General features: G+C 42.9%; 1 protein-coding gene across 1 annotated transcript in view; it reads left to right on the top strand.

Moving 5' to 3' along the window:
- The first annotated feature begins 1,957 nt into the window (after nt 1-1,957).
- Nucleotides 1,958-19,874, top strand: part of mob2a (MOB kinase activator 2a) — a 60,476-nt gene continuing 42,559 nt past the window's right edge. The window contains exon 1 of the mRNA XM_052060132.1: nt 1,958-3,481. Coding sequence (XP_051916092.1) covers nt 3,465-3,481 — 17 coding nt within the window. The 5' untranslated portion in view covers nt 1,958-3,464. The remainder of the gene's footprint in view (nt 3,482-19,874) is intronic.

The following is a 19,874-nucleotide window of genomic DNA, read 5'->3' on the forward strand; positions in this document are numbered from 1 at the left end:
CCGCCTTCGGGTGGGTGGACGGGTCCTGACTGTTGTTTGTGCATATGCACCAAACAACAGCTCAGCATACCCACCCTTTTTGGAGTCCTTGGAGGGTGTGCTGGAGAGTATTCCTGCTGGGGACTCCCTTGTTCTGCTGGGGGACTTCAATGCTCACGTGGGCAATGACAGTGATACCTGGAGGGGCGTGATTGGGAGGAACGGCCCCCCCGGTCAGAACCCGAGTGGTGTTTTGTTATTGGACTTCTGTGCTCGTCACGGATTGTCCATAACAAACACCTTGTTCAAACATAAGGGTGTCCATATGTGCACTTGGCACCAGGACACCCTAGGCCGCAGTTCGATGATCGACTTTGTAGTTGTATCATCGGATTTGCGGCCGCATGTTCTGGACACTCGGGTGAAGAGAGGGGCGGAGCTGTCAACTGACCACCAACTGGTGGTCAGTAGGCTCCAATGGTGGGGGAAGATGCCGGTCCGTCCTGGCAGACCCAAACGTATAATGAGGGTTTGTTGGGAGCGTCTGGCGGAATCCCCTGTCAGAAGGAGTTTCAACTCCCACCTCCGACAGAGCTTTTCCCATGTTCCGGGGGAGGCGAGGGACATTGAGCCCGAGTGGACCATGTTCCGTGCCTCTATTGTTGAGGCGGCCAATCTGAGTTGTGGCCGTAAGGTGGTTGGTGCCTGTCGTGGCGGCAATCCCCGTACTCGCTGGTGGACACCAGCAGTAAGGGATGCCGTCAAGCTGAAGAAGGAGTCCTATCGAGCCTTTATGGACTGTGGGACCCCAGAGGCAGCTGTCGGGTATCGACTGGCCAAGCGGAACTCAGCTTCGGTGGTCGCTGAGGCAAAAACCAGAGCGTGGGAAGAGTTCCGGTGAGGCCAAGGAAGCCGACTTCCGGACGGCTTCGAGGAAATTCTGGTCCACCATCTGACGTCTCAGGAGGGGGAAGCAGTTCACCACTAACACTGTGTACAGTGGGGGAGGGGCGCTGCTGACTTCGACTCGGGACGTTGTGAACCGGTGGGCAGAGTACTTCGAAGACCTCCTCAACTCCACCAACACGCCTTCCTTGGAGGAAGCAGAGCCAGGGGACTCTGAGGTGGGCTCTCCTATCTCTGTGGTTGAAGTCACCGATGTTGTTAAAAAGCTCCTCGGTGGCAAGGCCCCAGGGGTGGATGAGATCCGCCCGGAGTTCCTCAAGGCTCTGAATGTTGTGGGGCTGTCCTGGTTGACACGCCTCTGCAACATCGCGTGGTCAACAGGGAGAGTGCCTCTGGATTGGCAGACCGGGGTGGTAGTCCCTCTTTTTAAAAAGGGGGACCGGAGGGTGCTGGAAGAAGTAGCTAGGGAGAGGGAAGTCTGGGCTTCCCTGCTAAAGCTGTTGCCCCCGCGACCCGGCCCTGGATAAGCGGTAGATGATGGATGGATGGATGGATGGATGGATGGATGGATGGATGGATGGATGGATGGATGGATGGATGGATGGATGGACTCCGAACAGAATCATTACGTAATGCGGCTGCACCCACGTTTTGTTCTTCTTGTTTTTAAATGAAAAACTTTATTGTGCGAATGTCAAGTGTGTCAAGCATTCACATGACAATTGTGCATCCAAAAATGTGTGTGAATGTTAACTCATGTATTGAAACTAATGTTTCTTTTTCTGCAACAATGCTGAATGCCTCGGCCTTTCTATGTTTGCATATTCTCCTTATGCTCCTGTTTTTTTCTTTTCCTTTTGTTGTAGATATTCCACTTTTCGCCCACATTCCAAAAACATGCATATTAGGTTGATTGAAGACACATTTGCCGTAGCTGCCCATGTTAGTGTGAATGGTTGTTTGCTTGTATGTGCCCCATTGCCTAGCTACCAGTTCAGAGTAAAACCTGCCTCATGCTCACAACCCCAATGTGGACAAGCAGGTCCATATATCTTTCTTTATCTATACTGGCTGCTTCAGTAAGGACCTGGGCTTTTGGACCAGAAGTGTTTCAAGGTAGCATCACCACCTCCCAAGTTTGCTTGCGTGCCTGCATGTGTGTGATGTGCACTACAAATAGTACGAATACTACATGATAAGAATGCCGACTACAAATTCAATCCCCATGACGAATTCTAATCAGAACATAATGTTGCGTCTTTGGGTTTGTCCCATTTGGGGGTCATCACAGTGAGTCAATCGCATGATTCATCTGGCACCATTTTTATGCGAGAAGCCACTTTTTAAGAATGCATATTTACTTTTTGGGATGAATGTTGGGAATTGAAAGCCGCGGCATCTGAATGAAAGGCAACAGAATGTTACAAAATTAGTACTGTATATGAGAATATCAATAAAATGAAGCTTCTGAAGGCATGGAGAACAAACTGCAAAATTCATTTCGAGTTCCCTAAATATCATATCCAAGAAGATCAAAGGCGAGATCATGTACAGAAAAAAACAAGGATGGCACAAGCACATAAGAGTATCAGATCACAGCACTTCCAAAGGTCGGCTCGCTCTGACGTCATCCCAAAAATACTCGCAGTCGCTAGGGGGCATATTTGCATTGTTTCCCTATACCCCCCATTATTATCATAGTCCACAATTCATCGTGTACTTTGGCATTTCAGCTAACCCAACAGCATTTGCACGTATTTTCATCCATCCATCCATTTTCCAACCCTCTTATCAAAGGGAAGCAATTTGTGGTGCTTAACTTCACAATCAATAGACAGCAAATTGAATTGATTACGTCACTACACGTATTTACAAGCAAGCAAGCAAACAAACAAACAAACAAACAAACAAAAACCAAGCACAGAACGAATGAGTAAATTCACGCTCTACAAAAAAAACTCGTTCGCTGTATGCTTCAAAGCATCAAATGTTGTCTAGGGGTTTCGTTGCCTCCAACGTTCCCCCAACGACGCACAGGAGCCGCAAAGTGCGAATGGCTCGGCTCTGTGTTTACTTCCGGACCTCGATGTGAGAGTTGCTCGCAGGCAGAGAAGCAGCAGCGGCAGGCGGCTTCGCTGGACCTACAAGCTGTCAGCTAGCAGTCATACGAGCTTTCATGACAGAGGTTACTAGGTTTGGCCCGACGGCATCCCGACACTCAAGTCTTCATTCAGCGCACCGGTCCGGAGCCCCTCGGCTTGCGCGCCCCAACCACGCTCTGCGTGCTGCGTTCCCCGGCTCAAAGTCGCTCAATACTTCCAGGCTGCCCCGCTGAGCAGCTGCTTGTGATAGTGCCTCTTCATGCTCGGCGCTAGCAGAGCAGTACAAGGACGGTCACTCGGAGCGTGAGCGCCGTTCTTGGTTTGGACGCCCGGGGGGAGAGTCAACTGACCCCCGGAGAGAGCGACGGGACTCGGCGACGCGAGGCAGTCGGTCGGATCAAGTCGAGGGGGTCGCCTCCGACTCCTGGCGTTATCCCCTACTAGCTAGCCTTAGCTAAGCTAGCTCCAAACAGCACCATGGACTGGTTAATGGGGTGAGTACACATCGCTTCCCCTCATTTTACACGCCACCTACTCCCAGTTTTATTGTTGACACTTTGGGCTTGTCACTGCTTTATTTGTCACAATTTCGGTTGAGTGTCGTGTTGCATTTCTCGCATTCTAGCCCGGTGAGGCTAGCTCGATAGCAAAGCTTGCAGTCAGTGGGCTTCACCTGCAATGATGAAGCGACCAAACCAAGGACTGAGAGTTTTTATTTTCGTATCCTTGCGGCGTCTTGCCCTCTGTCCAAAGACAGTTTGCTGCACGGTGTGCTTATTTATAGCAATGATTAACACAGCAAAGTGGCTAACATTAGCAGCGTCCTGCTAAGGGAGCTATGCCCAGCTGAGTGCAAGGTGCTCCTTCTCAGGCTGTCTCTCTTCGCCGGTGGTTCTCAACTGCCGTCACCTTAAGACCCGCAATTGCAAAGTGTCGACGCATGTTTATACAAGTTAAAAACAAAGACAATGTATTTTTAAAAGTAGCCGATGAAAACACAAAAACATGATTACATTCTCAAAGTGCCTTTCGGAGCATTACTAATCTGAGGACTGCATCTCCCAAAAATGAACTCAGTATAATTAAACACGACAATTGCAAAAAATACAGCCAACAATCTTCACGTATATCTTGGCCCTAATCTCTTCTTTTTAGAAAAGTTCCTGACATGGTTTGTGTCGTACAGAATTGTGCTAAGTATAAATACATGCCCCGTTACACCACAATCATGTTTCTGATGCATGGCTGTCAAACTATGACGTTTTTCAAATTAAGGAGGAATCTGACATGGTATTTTATTGTACAGTGCGTCCTTAGTTTAATGGCAGTGACGTATACCAAAATTGTACTTAAGTCTGAGCATGTTGTAGGCAAGCGGTCACCAACCTGTTTGAGACAGAGAGCTACTTCTTGGGTACTGATTAATGCGAAGGGCAACCAGTTTGATACACAACTTCAGACATAACACATTTCCTCAAGTAACTTTTCATAATATTGTTGAGACAGCCTCATTTTTAAAAGATAACAAATCATGATACAACAACGCTTTTCAAAATAACCAGAAAGCAGCACCATATTAACATGTACAACTTACTCAAAAAAATGTCATCCAGTGTTCATATTTTCAAATGACCACTACTACAACATTCCTTGAAGATCATACTGTAACATCTCTGGTGAGCTCTTTTTAAAACAGCACTGTGGGCTACACTACCTGGTGCCGTAGACCATAACCAACCATATCTTTGAACACTAAGAAAGTCACAATTACACCTAATTTAAACTTAAGTCTACTATTCAATCATACTCCTTTAGGTATTTGAATGGATAACAGTAAGTACGGCGTTTAGCTGAGCGTGCCTTCTTGTGCCACATGATGATGCATTCATTGCGCGCTGTGCACAACCTCAAACTGTGATATCTCTTACCGTCACAAACAAGAGGACCCACTCACTTTTTTACCTACCTGTCCACAACCTAGACGAAATGGGTCCATGACCCGCTTTTTGGTCCCAACCAACCAGTTCAGAATCACTGCTCCATGCTACTGCTGTCAGGCGCCATGCTAACGCACCCAACGTGGTTTCCCTGAGGCCCGTCAAAAATCCTGTTTTGTTTGACTCAAGGAATGACTGGCTGAGCGACATATTTAACAAAACGATAGACCAATTTTAATACAGTAAACTAGTTTTGAGTACCTTCTTAGTGTGCCGCCTTGAATTGTGTTAGATACCATTATATTTATAATAATAATTTTGGGTAAGGTGTGTCCAGGCTGAATTCGTTCCACTACAGAGTAACAATTGTGGGTCATCAGTTTCCCGTTTGACCAGCTATTAAATAATTTAAATGTGATTGTGGTTATCACTGTTAGATGTGGAAGAGTAAGTGTTGAGTCAATTTGTTGTGCTGTCTGCGTAGAGTATTAGCAGCCTGTGTGCATGCCCGTGTGCGTATGTGTGTGCGCGCATGCAGGCTTGCACCACAGAGCAGTCAGGGCAGGGCAAAGGAGGGGTGGAGGCCTGCTGTCTGGCCTGTTTCTCCACCATGTGACATTTTGGCTGAGAGATAACGCTCTGCAAAACACATGCAACCACAATATCAGCTGGTTCACACCAGTTCCATTTTTTATTCGTCTTGCGCATTTTGGGAATCACTAAAGTTATTTTGTATTTTATTTTTTGGTGGACACACAAGGTCACTTAGACTACAAACAAAGATTACCTGCTTGGTTGGGTTTCTAATTCTTGCCTGCAGCAACATGTCTATCAAGTTTTAAAAGGCAGCCCGTCTTGTAAAAGTGACGCATGTACTTTGATACTCACTTGATGAATTTTAGGGCATGCCAAGTGGCAAATGGAACTATTTTTGCTGATTCAAGGACATTGTCAGTTATTCTGTTGAAAAGATTTCAGATTATTCTGCAATAGAAGTGAGCACAGTGTGATGACCAAATGAGCAAAAAGGATAAAATCATTATGCCGTGGTACTTTTTTGCCTCTGCTAAAGCTGAAATGTTACTCATTTCCTCACCAGAATGATGGCTGCATGAAGGTGTGTGCATGTGTTGCTTACATTCGGGTTTAGATCGATGTTTCTCAACCGTTATTGCTCCAATGCACGTATTTGACATCAGGAAAAACAGAAATGTGGAAAATTCTGATTCCACATTTATTTTTAATGGCTGCTTCCACTGGTTCGTGCACAGCCGTACTAACAGCCAAACTTAGCAATTGTAATGGCAGCAAAACATGCATGAAAATATCTCCTCTTCCCACCACACAGGATCTCAACAGTGGCGCAACATTAAGCGTCACTGACAAACAAACTGCACATTCCACAATGCAGCGCTTCATGCGATCAGTCATACTTTCTGTATGTTTGGAATTCATCTCATGTCACCTGTTTGCTGATATAGCCTGATAGCATCTTTTAATTGTTGACAGCTTGTGTTTGACTGCGCGCATTCGATTTGAGGCGGTTCGCTTTCAAGTACACAATCCAACCTTGAAGGTCAAACAGTCTTTTTTTAACGTGCTTATCCCGCTCTGATTTATTTCGATTGCAAAACACGTTCCTATATCAAATGATACAATACGGTAGTGTGTTGAAAATTCATCCCGTTCCCATCAAAGAAAATCTTTATTATCTGTATATTTTATACTCCAATAGTATTATGAGTGTGTTAGCTGTGCTGAAATCTGTGGAGGTACTACAATATATAAAGGAAGAATGAACAAAAATAATGTAGCGGAAAGAAACCGTAGCCTGGTAAGAGAGGGTCATGATGGAGTATTTGATGAGGTTTCTAAGCAATGGAGACATTAGCAGGTGCTGGGAGAAGGAGTGGCATAATTTACGAGAAGGCAGGAAGCTCCCGGGGGAATCAAATGGAACTGATCATAACACTTCCCTAATGGCGGCAAGGTAAAGGAGGAGATGACGTTGTAGCTCACAAAATGTGACATAGCTTTGTTTCTGCGCAAGAGCAAGTGTGCTTCAATAACCCTTGTTGTTATTTTTGCACTTGCCACAATTTGTTTGCGCGGCAGACACTACCCAGACAGTATTATTTCAAAGCTGAATGACCTCATTTGTCTAGTTTCATATGTAGACAGGACGTCGGCTTGCCAGAGAGATGCGCTACGCCTAAATGTGTCTTTTCCTGCCCCGGCGAAATGGGCAGCCTTTGACAGATGTTTAATTCCCTTGATTTTGAGTGATGGCTCGCTAATGCGGAAGTGAGAGCGAGGGAATGGAAAAAGCAGCAGCTTGGTAGCGTGAGCTACGGGCCGCCCAACTCAAGCCAGCCGTAGTCTGAATGAACCTTTAGCTTGCTTTGCATCTCCTGTGTCCTCATGCTTTACGGACACTGTAACGTATTACTGCATCATCGCTTTCCTGTTTGTTTTCGTGCTCCATCGTCGTTGCCAGTGTTATGTGGTTGTGTTTCAGGTCCAGCTGAAATGGCAAAATCGTGTTGTAGACATGTTCAGATTAGTGTCTCCTGCCGGGGAAACGTAACTGAAAGTTGTTTGTAATCAGAGCATATTTTGATATTTTTCTCCCGCAATGAATTTGAAAATTCTACACACCCCTATCCAAATGCCAGGTTTTTATGATGTTACTGATGAACTATTACTGAATTTATGATGAACTATTTGGTGCAGCACCTGTTGTAGATTTTGATGTGCCGGTATTTGCCAACTCTTAATAAAAAAATAAAAATAAATAAAAAAAGGTCCAACTCTCTCAAGATTGTGCCGGCATCTCATGTACACACCCCTCTGAACGTCACCCCACAGATCTTCAGATTCAGGTCTGGGTGGGCCATTCCGACACCATCTTCTTTGGGGAAGTCATACTTTTGTTGATTTGGCTGTGTGCTTTTGGAACTTTTTATTTCCACTGTGGAGTCATCTGTAAATAAAAAAACAAATGCTAACAGCTTAATGGCACATACATTTATTATATAATTCCCGTAGTATCATAAACAAGTGCTTGATGGGTTGCAGTATACAACAGGTGTCAAACTAAAGGCCCGGAAGACAGATGCGGCCCGCCACATCATTTTACGTGGCCCATGAAAGCAAATCACATGCATCGACACCATGTTTCTGGTTTATTGTTTTTAATAGTCTAGATTAGAGCTATTGTGAGCATTTTTTCTTCTGTTTGTGGAATGCCTTCTTTAAAATAAATAAAAAATACTGATATAAAATAGCTGAACTAACAAATATTTACTGGCTTCTGCTTTCAAAACTAGATATCCATCCATTTGTTGTGAGGATGTGATAATGTAACAAGATTGCAGTCATGATAGCCCTCCGAGACATTAATTCCAATGTGGCCATTATCGAAGCTGTACAACTCAATTAAAGAAAACAAATCTTATCGTGGCTGGTTAGTAAACATAAACAATTGAGATTAAGTCGGCCCCTTCATACTCAAGCTTTGGCTTTGCATATTCTTATTTTATTTTTGTTTTTTTAATTCCTCCACCATCTTGGCTCCATTTTATACGACTTATCAGTGTTTTGTTTTGTTTTGTTTTGTTTTTAACAGTTTTGGAAGCTATCTTTTAATGACCATCACTTTCATGCAGAGTTTCACTATCCGCAGCTGGTCCTGTCCCTATCACCGGTAAATAGCAGGGGTAAACTGTAATTTTGGCTGTGCAATTATGCACACCGTGTTATAGTTGGGGATGTTGTTGTGATCATAATCAACCAATCACATTCAAGCCCATCTTAAATGAGTCAACACACACCTGCCACCATATGAAGTGCCTCTGTTTTTCTCCAAATAAGAATCATCTGTTGTAGTAGGCGTTTCCTGACTATTTTTGAATTTTATTTAAATATTTTTCTAAAGGTTATGTGCTTACATGAACTGATGGTGGATTTGGTGCCTTATGATGCTGGAACAATTTTTTTCACTGCAACAGGGGAGTCTGAAAGACTCCCTCTGTGGTTGTTTGTATTGTGATATTTATTGGTACTGTAATTGGACAGAACAAGGAGTGGGCAGGCATTGTAATTGTATATAGGGTGGCTGCTGTCTGGAACTGGGATGCAGCCGGCGGACCATGTTTCCTAATTGGTCTTGTTCCTGGGTCCAGTAGAGAAATCTACTATCAACCAAAATGAAATACTTATTTCGTGATATACTTTTCTGTCATATTGCCCAGCCCCAAGCCAAAACATATAAAATAAGCTAGGTGTGACAAAGGAAATGTACTGATGGAAATGATCTATGCTGAATCTGGTGCAAGCATTTCTTCATATCTTTATTAAAATATGTATGCATAAATGTAGTGTGTTCATGTAGGCAACCACACACTGTCCATAAACTTTAAAAAAAATATTCTTTATATCCTGTCAAGAATGTGTGTTGTTATATGCACAACTCTAATTGCTCTACTTCCAACGAATTTGCTGGATGAGAAGAGAATGGTCCCATTTGTTTCCTTCTTCATTAGGGAAAGCGCACGGCTCGATTAGATCCTGTCTCTCTACGCGTTTTAATTCTGTCCTGCTTCTCTCTAAGGACACTGATGTGCAGAGACGTGTGCGTGCTTTGCTACAGCTTGAGCTGGGCTCTTCAGTGGCAGCAATCCAGGCTGTGTTGAACTGGCCCAGGGCAGCCTCGGCTTCCAGATGTTTACCAACAAGGGTTACTGGCATGTTTGAGACTCGATTGTGTAGTACAACAAGCACAAGCCCAAGCAACTCTTCTATTGTGCCTCGTACATGTGTCAGTGAATGACACAAAGCTGTGGAGAGAGCAAAGCAAAGCTAAAGGTGCAAGCATTTAAGCCTTGTCACTGACAGTGCCCCCCCTCCCGCACTTTTTTTTTTGGTCTTTGGTACTCCCAATTCAACCACACTTGAGAGCACAGTGAAATATTCAACGTGTGAAAAGTCAGCAGTCAATGAAGGTTGGCCACGTGTTTTTTTTTCTATCAGGAGGAGGAGGAGCCCATCCTCTCCACCATTGTAGCGTGGCCCTAATGAGGCATTTCCATTAATTGTATCCCGCAAGAAACGGGAAGTGAAATTTCGCTTCACTTTTGGTGAGAATTTAGCATTCGTGAATAATTAAATTATAAAGGGTCCATTTAAAATCTCTTAAGGACCCAGATAGTCTCTCAGATAGTACACTTCTGATTACATGAATTTCCGGGTTGTGCTCCTGTTGCCCCATATAGGCAATACAGACAGTCAAACCATCAACCAAGAATGTGTCTTCTGATATCCCCACATTATGGACTAGGCCTCTGCTTGGCCCCTTGGTTTAAGAAAAAAAGATTATTGGGGCATGCGTGAGCGACCCGGTGGCCCAGTGGTTAGCGCGTCGACCCCACAGTGCAGAGGCTTCCCTGTGTGGCGTTTACATGTTCTCGCCGGGCCTGTGTTTGTTTTCTCCAGGTACTCCGGTTCCCTCCGGCATTCCAAAAACATACATGGTAGGCTGATTGAATGCTCAAAATTGTCCCTAGATGTGAGTGTGAGTGCGGAAGATGTTTTTTCTCTGTATGCCCTGCGATTGGCTGGCAACTGGTTCAGGGTGTCCCTCGCCTACTGCCCGAAGACAGCTGGGATAGGCTCCAGTACCCCCCGCGACCCTTGTGAGGATTAAGCAGATCGGAAAATGAATGAATGAAAGGAGCATGCGTCCCACATCTGTCCTCATGTTATGTCTAGGTTCCAACAAAATGTAATGAAACCAAACTCTGTAAATGAATGGCGATGAAGAATATTGGAGCAGGACAGAAAATGGGTGATGCTGATAAGGTGAAAAACAGAAAATGAGAATGTAGGTAAAGATGGAAAGAGACGAGGAGGGAAATAATAGTGCAGCTCAGGCGATATAGATATGGAGAAGTGGAAGCGGCATGGGTCAAAGTGTTAGATTGGAAACAGCAGAGGTCTGCAATAGAGGACAGAGGGAGAGATTTAACTGCAGGGGCCCAGGCGGCCTGACACAGACAAATGATCGTATAGCAGGCAGGAAAAGGAACTGACCCTGCTGGACATAACTGTACACTTAAATAACGATGCGGATGGATTTTTGTGTATCAGGAGGATAATTGTCTTCCTTTTTTCCACAAAGCCATGGTTAGCCTCTGAGGCCTCAGTTGAGCTGCCGGACGGGTGCAGAACCATCAGGCTCTTATAGCACTGTTGTCAGCTCACGATAGATTTGCCCTTGGCGGCTGGGCCTAGGCCAAAAGGCTGGTCTGAAGTGTAATTGGATTAGAGAGTTCTGTGTTGCATCAGGGCAAGCGAGCCCAAGACACACACAGTCATATTAGCACACTTCGCTCAGGCCTCAGAAAGTTCATCTCAATTCTAGAGGTTGGACCCCCCCCCCCCCCCCCCCAATATGCTATGCAACCCTCAACCTTACATAAGTAATCTTTGTTTAATCATTATTGGCCGCCCTCTTAACTTGGTTGTTCGTTATTTCTTTCAATATCCATCTTTATGTGAACATGTTGGTGGCTATATGCATGTTCATCATCAGCCCTGTGACCTATTCTAAATAGGATTACAGGGTGTTGGAGCAGAATGGAGGCCATAAAAACGGCAGAGGGAAAATGTACAACAGGAGTTAACGCTCCAAGTCGTCCTACTTCATTTCACTGTTCTGCTGAGAACGGAGTGAAGGAGCTACTCTTGACCTGTTTCCGATTGTGCACTTCCTGTATAGCAGCTTCGCACAGGCAGTTTCCCTGATTGAATTATTTTGTCTCTCCTTCCAACTTCGTGTCCGTTCATAGTACACAGTACATTGGGAATGGTTTGTGTCAATTTTAATAAAGGTTGTCACATGAGCTCAAGCTTCATGTATTCTTGAAGTGACATTCTAGGTACTGGTAGGTGTGGTTGAGGCAAGACACCCTGACTACCAAGAAGCTCGCCATAATGGATCTGACCTTTCCAATGGGTCAGCGCGTTGCCTAAGCTTCCTGCCACCATCACACTGAGGGAGGAAGTCGTGGCAGTGATTTTGGAATATAACAAGCAGCCACAATCTTCCGAATGTATTCTGTTGTACAGACAGTGGCTGAGATTCTCAAACCGTGACCTGGTCCAGATACCCAAATTGTTTAAAATTTATTAATAACATTGTCTCATGGACAGTGGTTTTACACTTTTCCTCAGATATAAAATGGGATGTGGAGGGAGGCCCATTCGCATGTATTAAAGATGTTTGACTTGTTCAGAAGGAAACCTGAGTATACTGACAAGGTCAGCTGATTTCCGTTGTTGGGATTGGGTCACTTTATGGGAGTTGATGCTCAGCAGTGGGGGGGCGACACGCTTAAAACTGGACTTGACACGACCTCAAAATATACAACCAAGTATTTAACTCCCAAAAGTCCTTTGATATCCACTAATGAATGTGTGTTAACGGATAAGTCTCACTGACCGAAAGTTTACATAGTTGTAGACTGGGGAGTATCATCTGTTTGCATGCTATGATAATTAGAGATACACCAAAGGTTGCCCAAAAGTGCATTTTCGGTTTTCGACCACAACAGAAACAGGATGTTGTAATGACGCAAGTAAAAATTCCCTTCCGCTGCGGCAACCAGACGTCAGGCCAAAGAGATGCAAAAAGTGTTCCAGTTTGGCATATTTTGCCATGCGGTTTTGCCATGTGTTCTGCTGTTTCTAGGGAAGTCTAAATGTTCTGGAGAGGACACCATGACATGGAGAGTCGATCTTCACTAATCATTACCCCCCTGGCGATTAATAAGCTGCAATCATTTAAAAATGAAAAAATGCATAAAAGGCACAGAATGAATAATTTAATAAGGTGCAATTCGTGGAGTATCCGCTCAGGGAAACACTGTTTTCATCAGTGTAGAAGACAACATTGTTTTGATTATAGAAGAAGACAACAGCAGTCTCAGTATGTCACTTAGACAGACCCAACACAACGCTAACAAGGACATGTGAATACTTTATTCCTTACACATTTAATAGCACTCTCCTCAGTTTCTAATGTGTAGGCAGGGATTCAATTTAGATTTTATATACACATGTGTAAACGGTTTAAAAATTCCTTTAGAAGTCTCGTTTAATCTTAAAATGTATGACTATATTTTTCAATACCATATTACTTGTTAAAGTTTTGTGATTTTGTACAATCAGTGGGATCAGTTGCAATGCATATATGTGAATGATAAAAGCAAATTGTACATTTGTCTAAGGAAATCTAAGGTGCTTCATGAAATGTTTTGTAACAGATATGTTCATTAAATTTCAACATTTTCCTCATGTTCTTGTGCCTCTTTAGACCAAAACAATGCAAAGACATGTTATTTTGATTATTAATAACAAAGTATGGTACAGTATCATTTTAATGGTCCGGCCCACTTGACATCTTCTGAGGCCGTATGTGGCCCACAATGTGAAATGAGTTTTATAACCCTGATCTAAATGTTTACACTTTTTGGTGAACACAATTAATTTGACTGAAATGCTGCTAGGCAATTGAGGGGAAATTAAGAGACAGAAGCGGTACAAAGAGTTAACTCTTCATTATCAAGTCCTCTGGTCTTTCAACGGACTAAAAAAACCTATGAAATCAGAATTGGTACTTTCATCAATTAATTTCCATGGTAAGCTGGTATGTGCCCTTTGAAGCGTATACAGGGAATTATCAGGATGGACTCTGGACAACTGTCCTCTGCATATCGGTTCACACCTCCATGTGTTCCATTGATCGCTCACAATTATTTGGCGACATAATGACATGTAAAGAATCCAAAATAAAAATACAAATACAAATACATCTATTTATTCTAATTCCACAAATTATTATCATCATTTCTTTTTTTACTAAGTACCGGTAGTCTGGAAATTAGGGCCTGGAAAAATGCAGACTTTTGAAATCTCAAATGTGTAGGAACACAGGGGCAACCAAGAAGTGTATTACATATTTATAGTATCAGCAATATTTTGAGTTTTGATTTTGGCTTTTGAGATAAATGTTCTCAAAATTATTTTGTTTTATTGTATTAGTATTTTTTTAATCAACCCTGTTTGGCTGCACGGCCATACAACAGTATCTCCCATAATGTGTCGGGCCATAACTACATCATTATATATTCTTATATAGTGAGCAGTTAAGACAATAAATCAAAACTGGAAAAAAAAAGAGCTGTCAATATTTTGTCACTTGAAACTATTCAAGCAGGTCAATATCTCTGCAGCCACGTCTCTGTTAGTGCATCAGAGCATCTATCAGCTGCTCAAGATTGTACTCAAATGACAGATTTAAAACAACAAAACCCCCCAAAAAACAAAGAATACACACTGAGGTGACACTTGTAGTTTTTGCTCACTTCGGTGGATGTGAGCATGCCATGCAGGGCAGGCTCGACGCACTGGGGAGTGTGCTGCTGATTTATTATTGTCTGTGAGCTGTGTAAATGAGGCCAAGTGAGATGGAAGAGATTAGCTTACATAAATAGCGATGGAGAGAGAATTTCTCGGAAGTGAGCAATGGCTCTTGACCTTCTACTTTTTAACTCAGTGATTCACTATCCTCTGCTAAACTGCCCTTTCATTCTTTCGGGCCTTCTCCTTGTAGCTGTGCCTCATTCCATGGACACCACTAGTTCTGATGAGCTTTGACAGGGCCTTGTCTTGGGTCAGACAGTCTTTTCTCGCATGAAGTCATGGGCAAAACAGTACTGTGCTTAATTTATTTGAGGCCAACTCGTTTATGAACAAGTGCTGCATTGCCCTCTGTATTGTTCTGAATAGATAACCATTAACAAATGTTCATCAGTGAACTAGGCAAAACAACTCTCAAAGGATGTTGCACTTCCAGTTTGGTGCCTTGTGACAGATGCTTTCAAATGTTCAACAAATGTAAGAAGAAGAAGCTTTTACCTCATCTTGAGCTTGTTTTGTCGTCGCCACAACTGTATTATTCTTCTATCAGTTGACATGTATGTTTTCACCAAATTGTTGCCTGAGTTTCGTTCGCAGGGTTCCTCTTAATATGGGTATCAAGAAGTAGGAGGGCATACAGAAAATTAAATGTAATCTTTGGGGGTCTAACAACTGTGTTTTCGATTTAGTGTTGCCCCCCGCCCTCCTCCCCAATCTTGTCAGAGTCAGAGAGCAAACGATGTGTTTGCTGTTCGGAGTTCATATGTGTCTCTGAGATCGACTTGCGAAAGGAGGCAAATATGCTTCGCGCTTAATCACTCTATCTCGCATGTAAGGTTAGCTTCCTACATACACCCTGTGCTACAAATTGTTAGACGACGGCGGTCTGAAAGTTGACAGTTCAGTCGAATTCAGACATGCCTTCTTTCCATTCCATGCTCAGCTCGATATTGTTCCAGTTTCATGTTGTCTGTCTACACGCAATCAATGCTTCTTTGTTTTGAGTGTATTGTTCACATACACCTGCATCCTCTTGTTTGCATATGACCTCTTGTTTGACTTTGTGTGCAGCACTTTTCTCATCGCCCCACACTGTAACAACCGCTCTTTTCCCTCCTCATTGTTCGCAGGAAGTCTTCGTCACTCCCCGAAGGTAAACAGGAAGTGCTGCCTTCCTTCTCCGACCGTCTGTCACTGAGCCGGCCGGCTTTATCAGAATGCAGCAGTGTGAGCTTTTGGCTCAGACTGCAAACGTTATGGTCCGTTGCATATTGTACTCGTGTATCTCAGTAGGCGCCGTGTTGTCACTGAAGCCTGACTAGTGCAGCTGCACTGGCTGCGATTCTGTTGATTTTGTCTACTATGCAAATCGAAATATCTATGCATTGGTTAGGCTGCCAGCCTGGGTTATGCTATGATGTGCCTTTTACAGAAATATCTCCACTTCAAATGAGACTTTAACCCACGTGTATCCCTGTGATGTTTCTTAATATTGCTCAAAGCAGCTGAAGTGCATTTATTTTACTGTTCACAAATCTTAATGAAGCTTCTCTAATGGAATTTCCTGTGTGCATTGCATCATTATTTGCTGAAAGTGGAGTCAATTTTGCATAAAGCTCACTGGTTCTTCACAGCTTCGCATTTCACTGAGGCTTGAACGTGTACTTGCACACAATTGCTGAAGAACCAGTAGAGTGAACAATTCAGCTATGGGTACACGTGCACATGCAACGCATTCATGCGTGTCGGAAAGTGTTTTACTTTGCAGTCGGGGAGTTACGATGATAAAAGCGTTAAGTCCTGTCAGTGTTAATTTTTACAATATCTAAGAATGCAATGTATTTACAGCCACAGTTATGTGCTTGAGCAATGCCAATCACAATGAATCATTTCCTTATAGAAGAGGAACTAGGTGTTACTGCACTGCAGCTAAGTTGTCGAGAGCAATAGAAAAATATATTATTGATTAATATAGTAGTAATCACAAAAGCCGTATATACTGTATTCAGTTTAACATTCCTCTCAAATTTCCCAAGAGCAAAAGTAACGAGTATTTCCTTGACAATAGCTTCAAAAATGTGCCTCTCTGAACATCAGTTGAACATTGGCAGAGAAGCTCCTTTGTCATTGAAGTGCACTTGAACTCCATTGTGTTTTAGGGTGAGAGCATTGATATCTCCCGCACATTTATCTTAATTATGTCTTAATGCTCAAAATTAATTTGACATATAGTAAGCACAATACAATACATACAATACATGCTGATTTATACAGCGCTTTCACAACAGCGGCAGCTGTAACAAAGCGCTTACCAAAACAGTTCACATAAAGTAAAATAATAAACACAACACATAACATAAAACACGGGACAGTCGTGCAGTCCTAACAACTTTTCCGTCACACGCTTAGTTGTTTGAAGCAGTTTGAGATGAAAGAGGAGAGAATCAAAGTGTCATGCTCAAAATGTGCACACATCGGCTACAAGCTAAGTTTCAAAGTCAACAAGAAGCTGTAGCATCCATTGACAAAAAAAGAGATTGGTTTACTTCTCAAGCACAGGCCAAGCTTGTCAACAAAAAACATAATGCAGTGGACCCTTATACCACAAGAGGGCCCTATATCTCAAGTTCTCTTGTTTTTGTTTGTTTGTTTATTGAACATAAAACATATACAGTAATAATTTGACAGAAAATAAGGTAGATAAAAAAGTAAAAAGAAAGAAATCAGTCTTCATTCAACACAGTTATTATGTTCAAGGGAGTAGGATGAAGTAAAAAAACTTATCTAGTCCTACCCCGTTATGTGTTTGTATCTACTAAATCATTTTTATATCAATCAGAAAAGAAAAAGTGAGAAGAAGTCTCCATTAAGGCTCATACTTTACCCTTAACCGTGATATTTTCACAACTTTTGGTTTGTATCGGGATTATATACATCCTCACCCTGGCACTCTTGTGTCAATTTTCTCTTGTATTCATAATGGATATTTCAATACCTTTCTCTATTTATCAACTTAGTTCTGATTTATCATTATATTTAATGTTTAGAATTTATCATTTTAACTCTGATTGATGTTGGTTGTTTGTACTATTTTTTTGAATTTGTTTTTGAAATCAGCAAACGATTTACTCATTTTTAGGTCCGTTTCGAGATTATTCCACATATTAACACCTTTGCTAGATGCACTTCTTTGCTTGATGTTTGTTCTTGTTTTGAGTTTTTTGAATAAGTTGGTACCTCTTAATTCATAGTTGCTTTCTCAAATTTCAAAAAACTTCTGAATGTTTTGGCAGAGCAGGTTATTGTGTGCTTTGTACATCAATTGGGCGATTTTAAAGTCAACCAGGTCATAAAATTTCATCGTATTTAATTTGATAAATAGTGGATTTGTGGGTTCCGTATATTTTGATCTATTAATAATTCGAATTGCTTTTTTTTGTAGTTTGAGAATAGGGACTGTGTTTGTTTTGCAGGCATTTCCCCATATTTCCACACAGTAGGTCATGTATGGTAATAATAATGAAGTGTATAATGTGTACAAAGATCTCTTATTTAGCACTTCCTTGGTTTTGTAGAGGATCCCTACGGTCTTGGCTATTTTTCTTTTTACGTTATCGATATGTGGTTTCCAACATAGTTTTGAGTCTATTACTAATCCGAGAAACTTGGTTTCATACGCTCTTTCTATTTCAATTGAGTTTACCATAATTTTAGCTTGGTGTTTGATTGGTCTTGTGTCAAAAACAATTGACTTCGATTTTTTCAGGTTAAGTGACGATTTATTTCTGTCGAACCAGTTTTTTAATTTGTTTAATTCGTTTTCTACGGTTGTCAGGAGCTGTTAAAGTAGGACACTGTATACTGATGCCGAACCAGCAGCAGTTACAGGTAACATTCATGCTTTTTCACAGTATGGTTCATTTGAGTGCCGTTTGTTGTTAGAAACTGTGAAACACTGTATGTGTGTGTTCTGCCTCTGCACTCTGTTAACATGCAAAGGAATGTAATCCCTGAGGTAGAACACTATATATCCATTCATTCATTCATTTTCTGATCCACTTTTCGTCACAAGGGTTGGAGGGGGTGCTGAAGCCTATCCGAGCTCTCTTCAGGCAGTACGCGGGGGACACCTTGAACCGGTTGCCAGCCAATTGCAGGGCACACATAGACAAACAACCATCCGCGCTCACACTCACAACTCGGGACAATTTAGAGTGTTCAATCAGCCAGCCATGCATGTCTTTGGAATGTGGGAGGAAACCGGAGTACCCGGAGAAAACCCACCCAGGCCTAGGGAGAACATACAAACTCCACACAGGGAGACCGCAGCTGGAATTGAAACCGGTACCTCACGGTACACAATGCCAGCACTGTGAGGTCGAGGCGCTAACCACTGCACCACCAGGCCCACACTATATATCCATCCATCTACTTTCTGATCCGCTTATCCTAACACGGGTCATGAGGCCTATCCCAGCTGTCTTCAGGTAGTAGGCGGCGGACGCCCTGAACTGGTTGCCACCCAATTGCAGGGCACACAGAGTGGCTTAATAGTGGCCATGTGAATATTAATTCATTCATTCATCTTCCGAACCGCTTGATCCTCACTAGGGTCGCGGGGGGTGCTGGAGCCGATCCCAGCTGTCTCCAGGCAGTAGGCGGGGGACACCCTGAATCGGTTGCCAGCCAATCGCAGGGCACACAGAGACAACCATCCACGCTCACACTCACACCTAGGGACAATTGAGAGAGTTCCATTAACCTGCCATGCATGTTTTGGGAATTTGGGATGAAACCGGAGTTGGAAAAAACTCACGCAGGCACGGGGAGAAAATACATTGTTTGTCAACTGTCACCATCTGATTGCTGTTGAGCCAGAGAGTGAATCAAATTTTCTGATGGCAAGTTAATTAGCGAAGAAGTCAAAGGATATCACAGCCTGTAGTTCCTCTTTTGGCCCAAGGAGGTCATGTTCTGACCGTATCTCAACTTGTTACACATGGTAGAATGGATCTATTTGATTTCTGATCCGCTTTATCATCATAAGGGTCATGTGGGGGAGCCTATCCTTTCGGGCAGCAGGCGGAGGACACCCTGAACCGGTTGCCAGCCAATCGCAGGGCACTCACAGACAAACAACCATCTGCGCTCACACTCACACCTAGGGACAATTTTAGAGTGTTCCATTAACCTGCCATGCATGTTTTGGGAATTTGTGAGGAAACCGTAGTACCTGGAAAAAAACTCACACAGGCAAGGGGAGAACATGCAAACTCCACACAGGAAGGTTAGAGAGAATTGAACTCTGCGCCTCTGCACTGTGAAGAGTACGTGCTAACCAGTCGATCACTGTGCCGCAAGATGTATTTTTTTCCCAACAAATAAATATTGGAATTGATATTTGGTCCAGTAAATAAATAATCCTGGACTGTAGACCATAAATAGACGCACAGAACTGGCCATACAGTAG

This window comes from Hippocampus zosterae, chromosome 3 (genome assembly GCF_025434085.1).
Source record: "Hippocampus zosterae strain Florida chromosome 3, ASM2543408v3, whole genome shotgun sequence".
Lineage (NCBI taxonomy): Eukaryota > Metazoa > Chordata > Actinopteri > Syngnathiformes > Syngnathidae > Hippocampus > Hippocampus zosterae.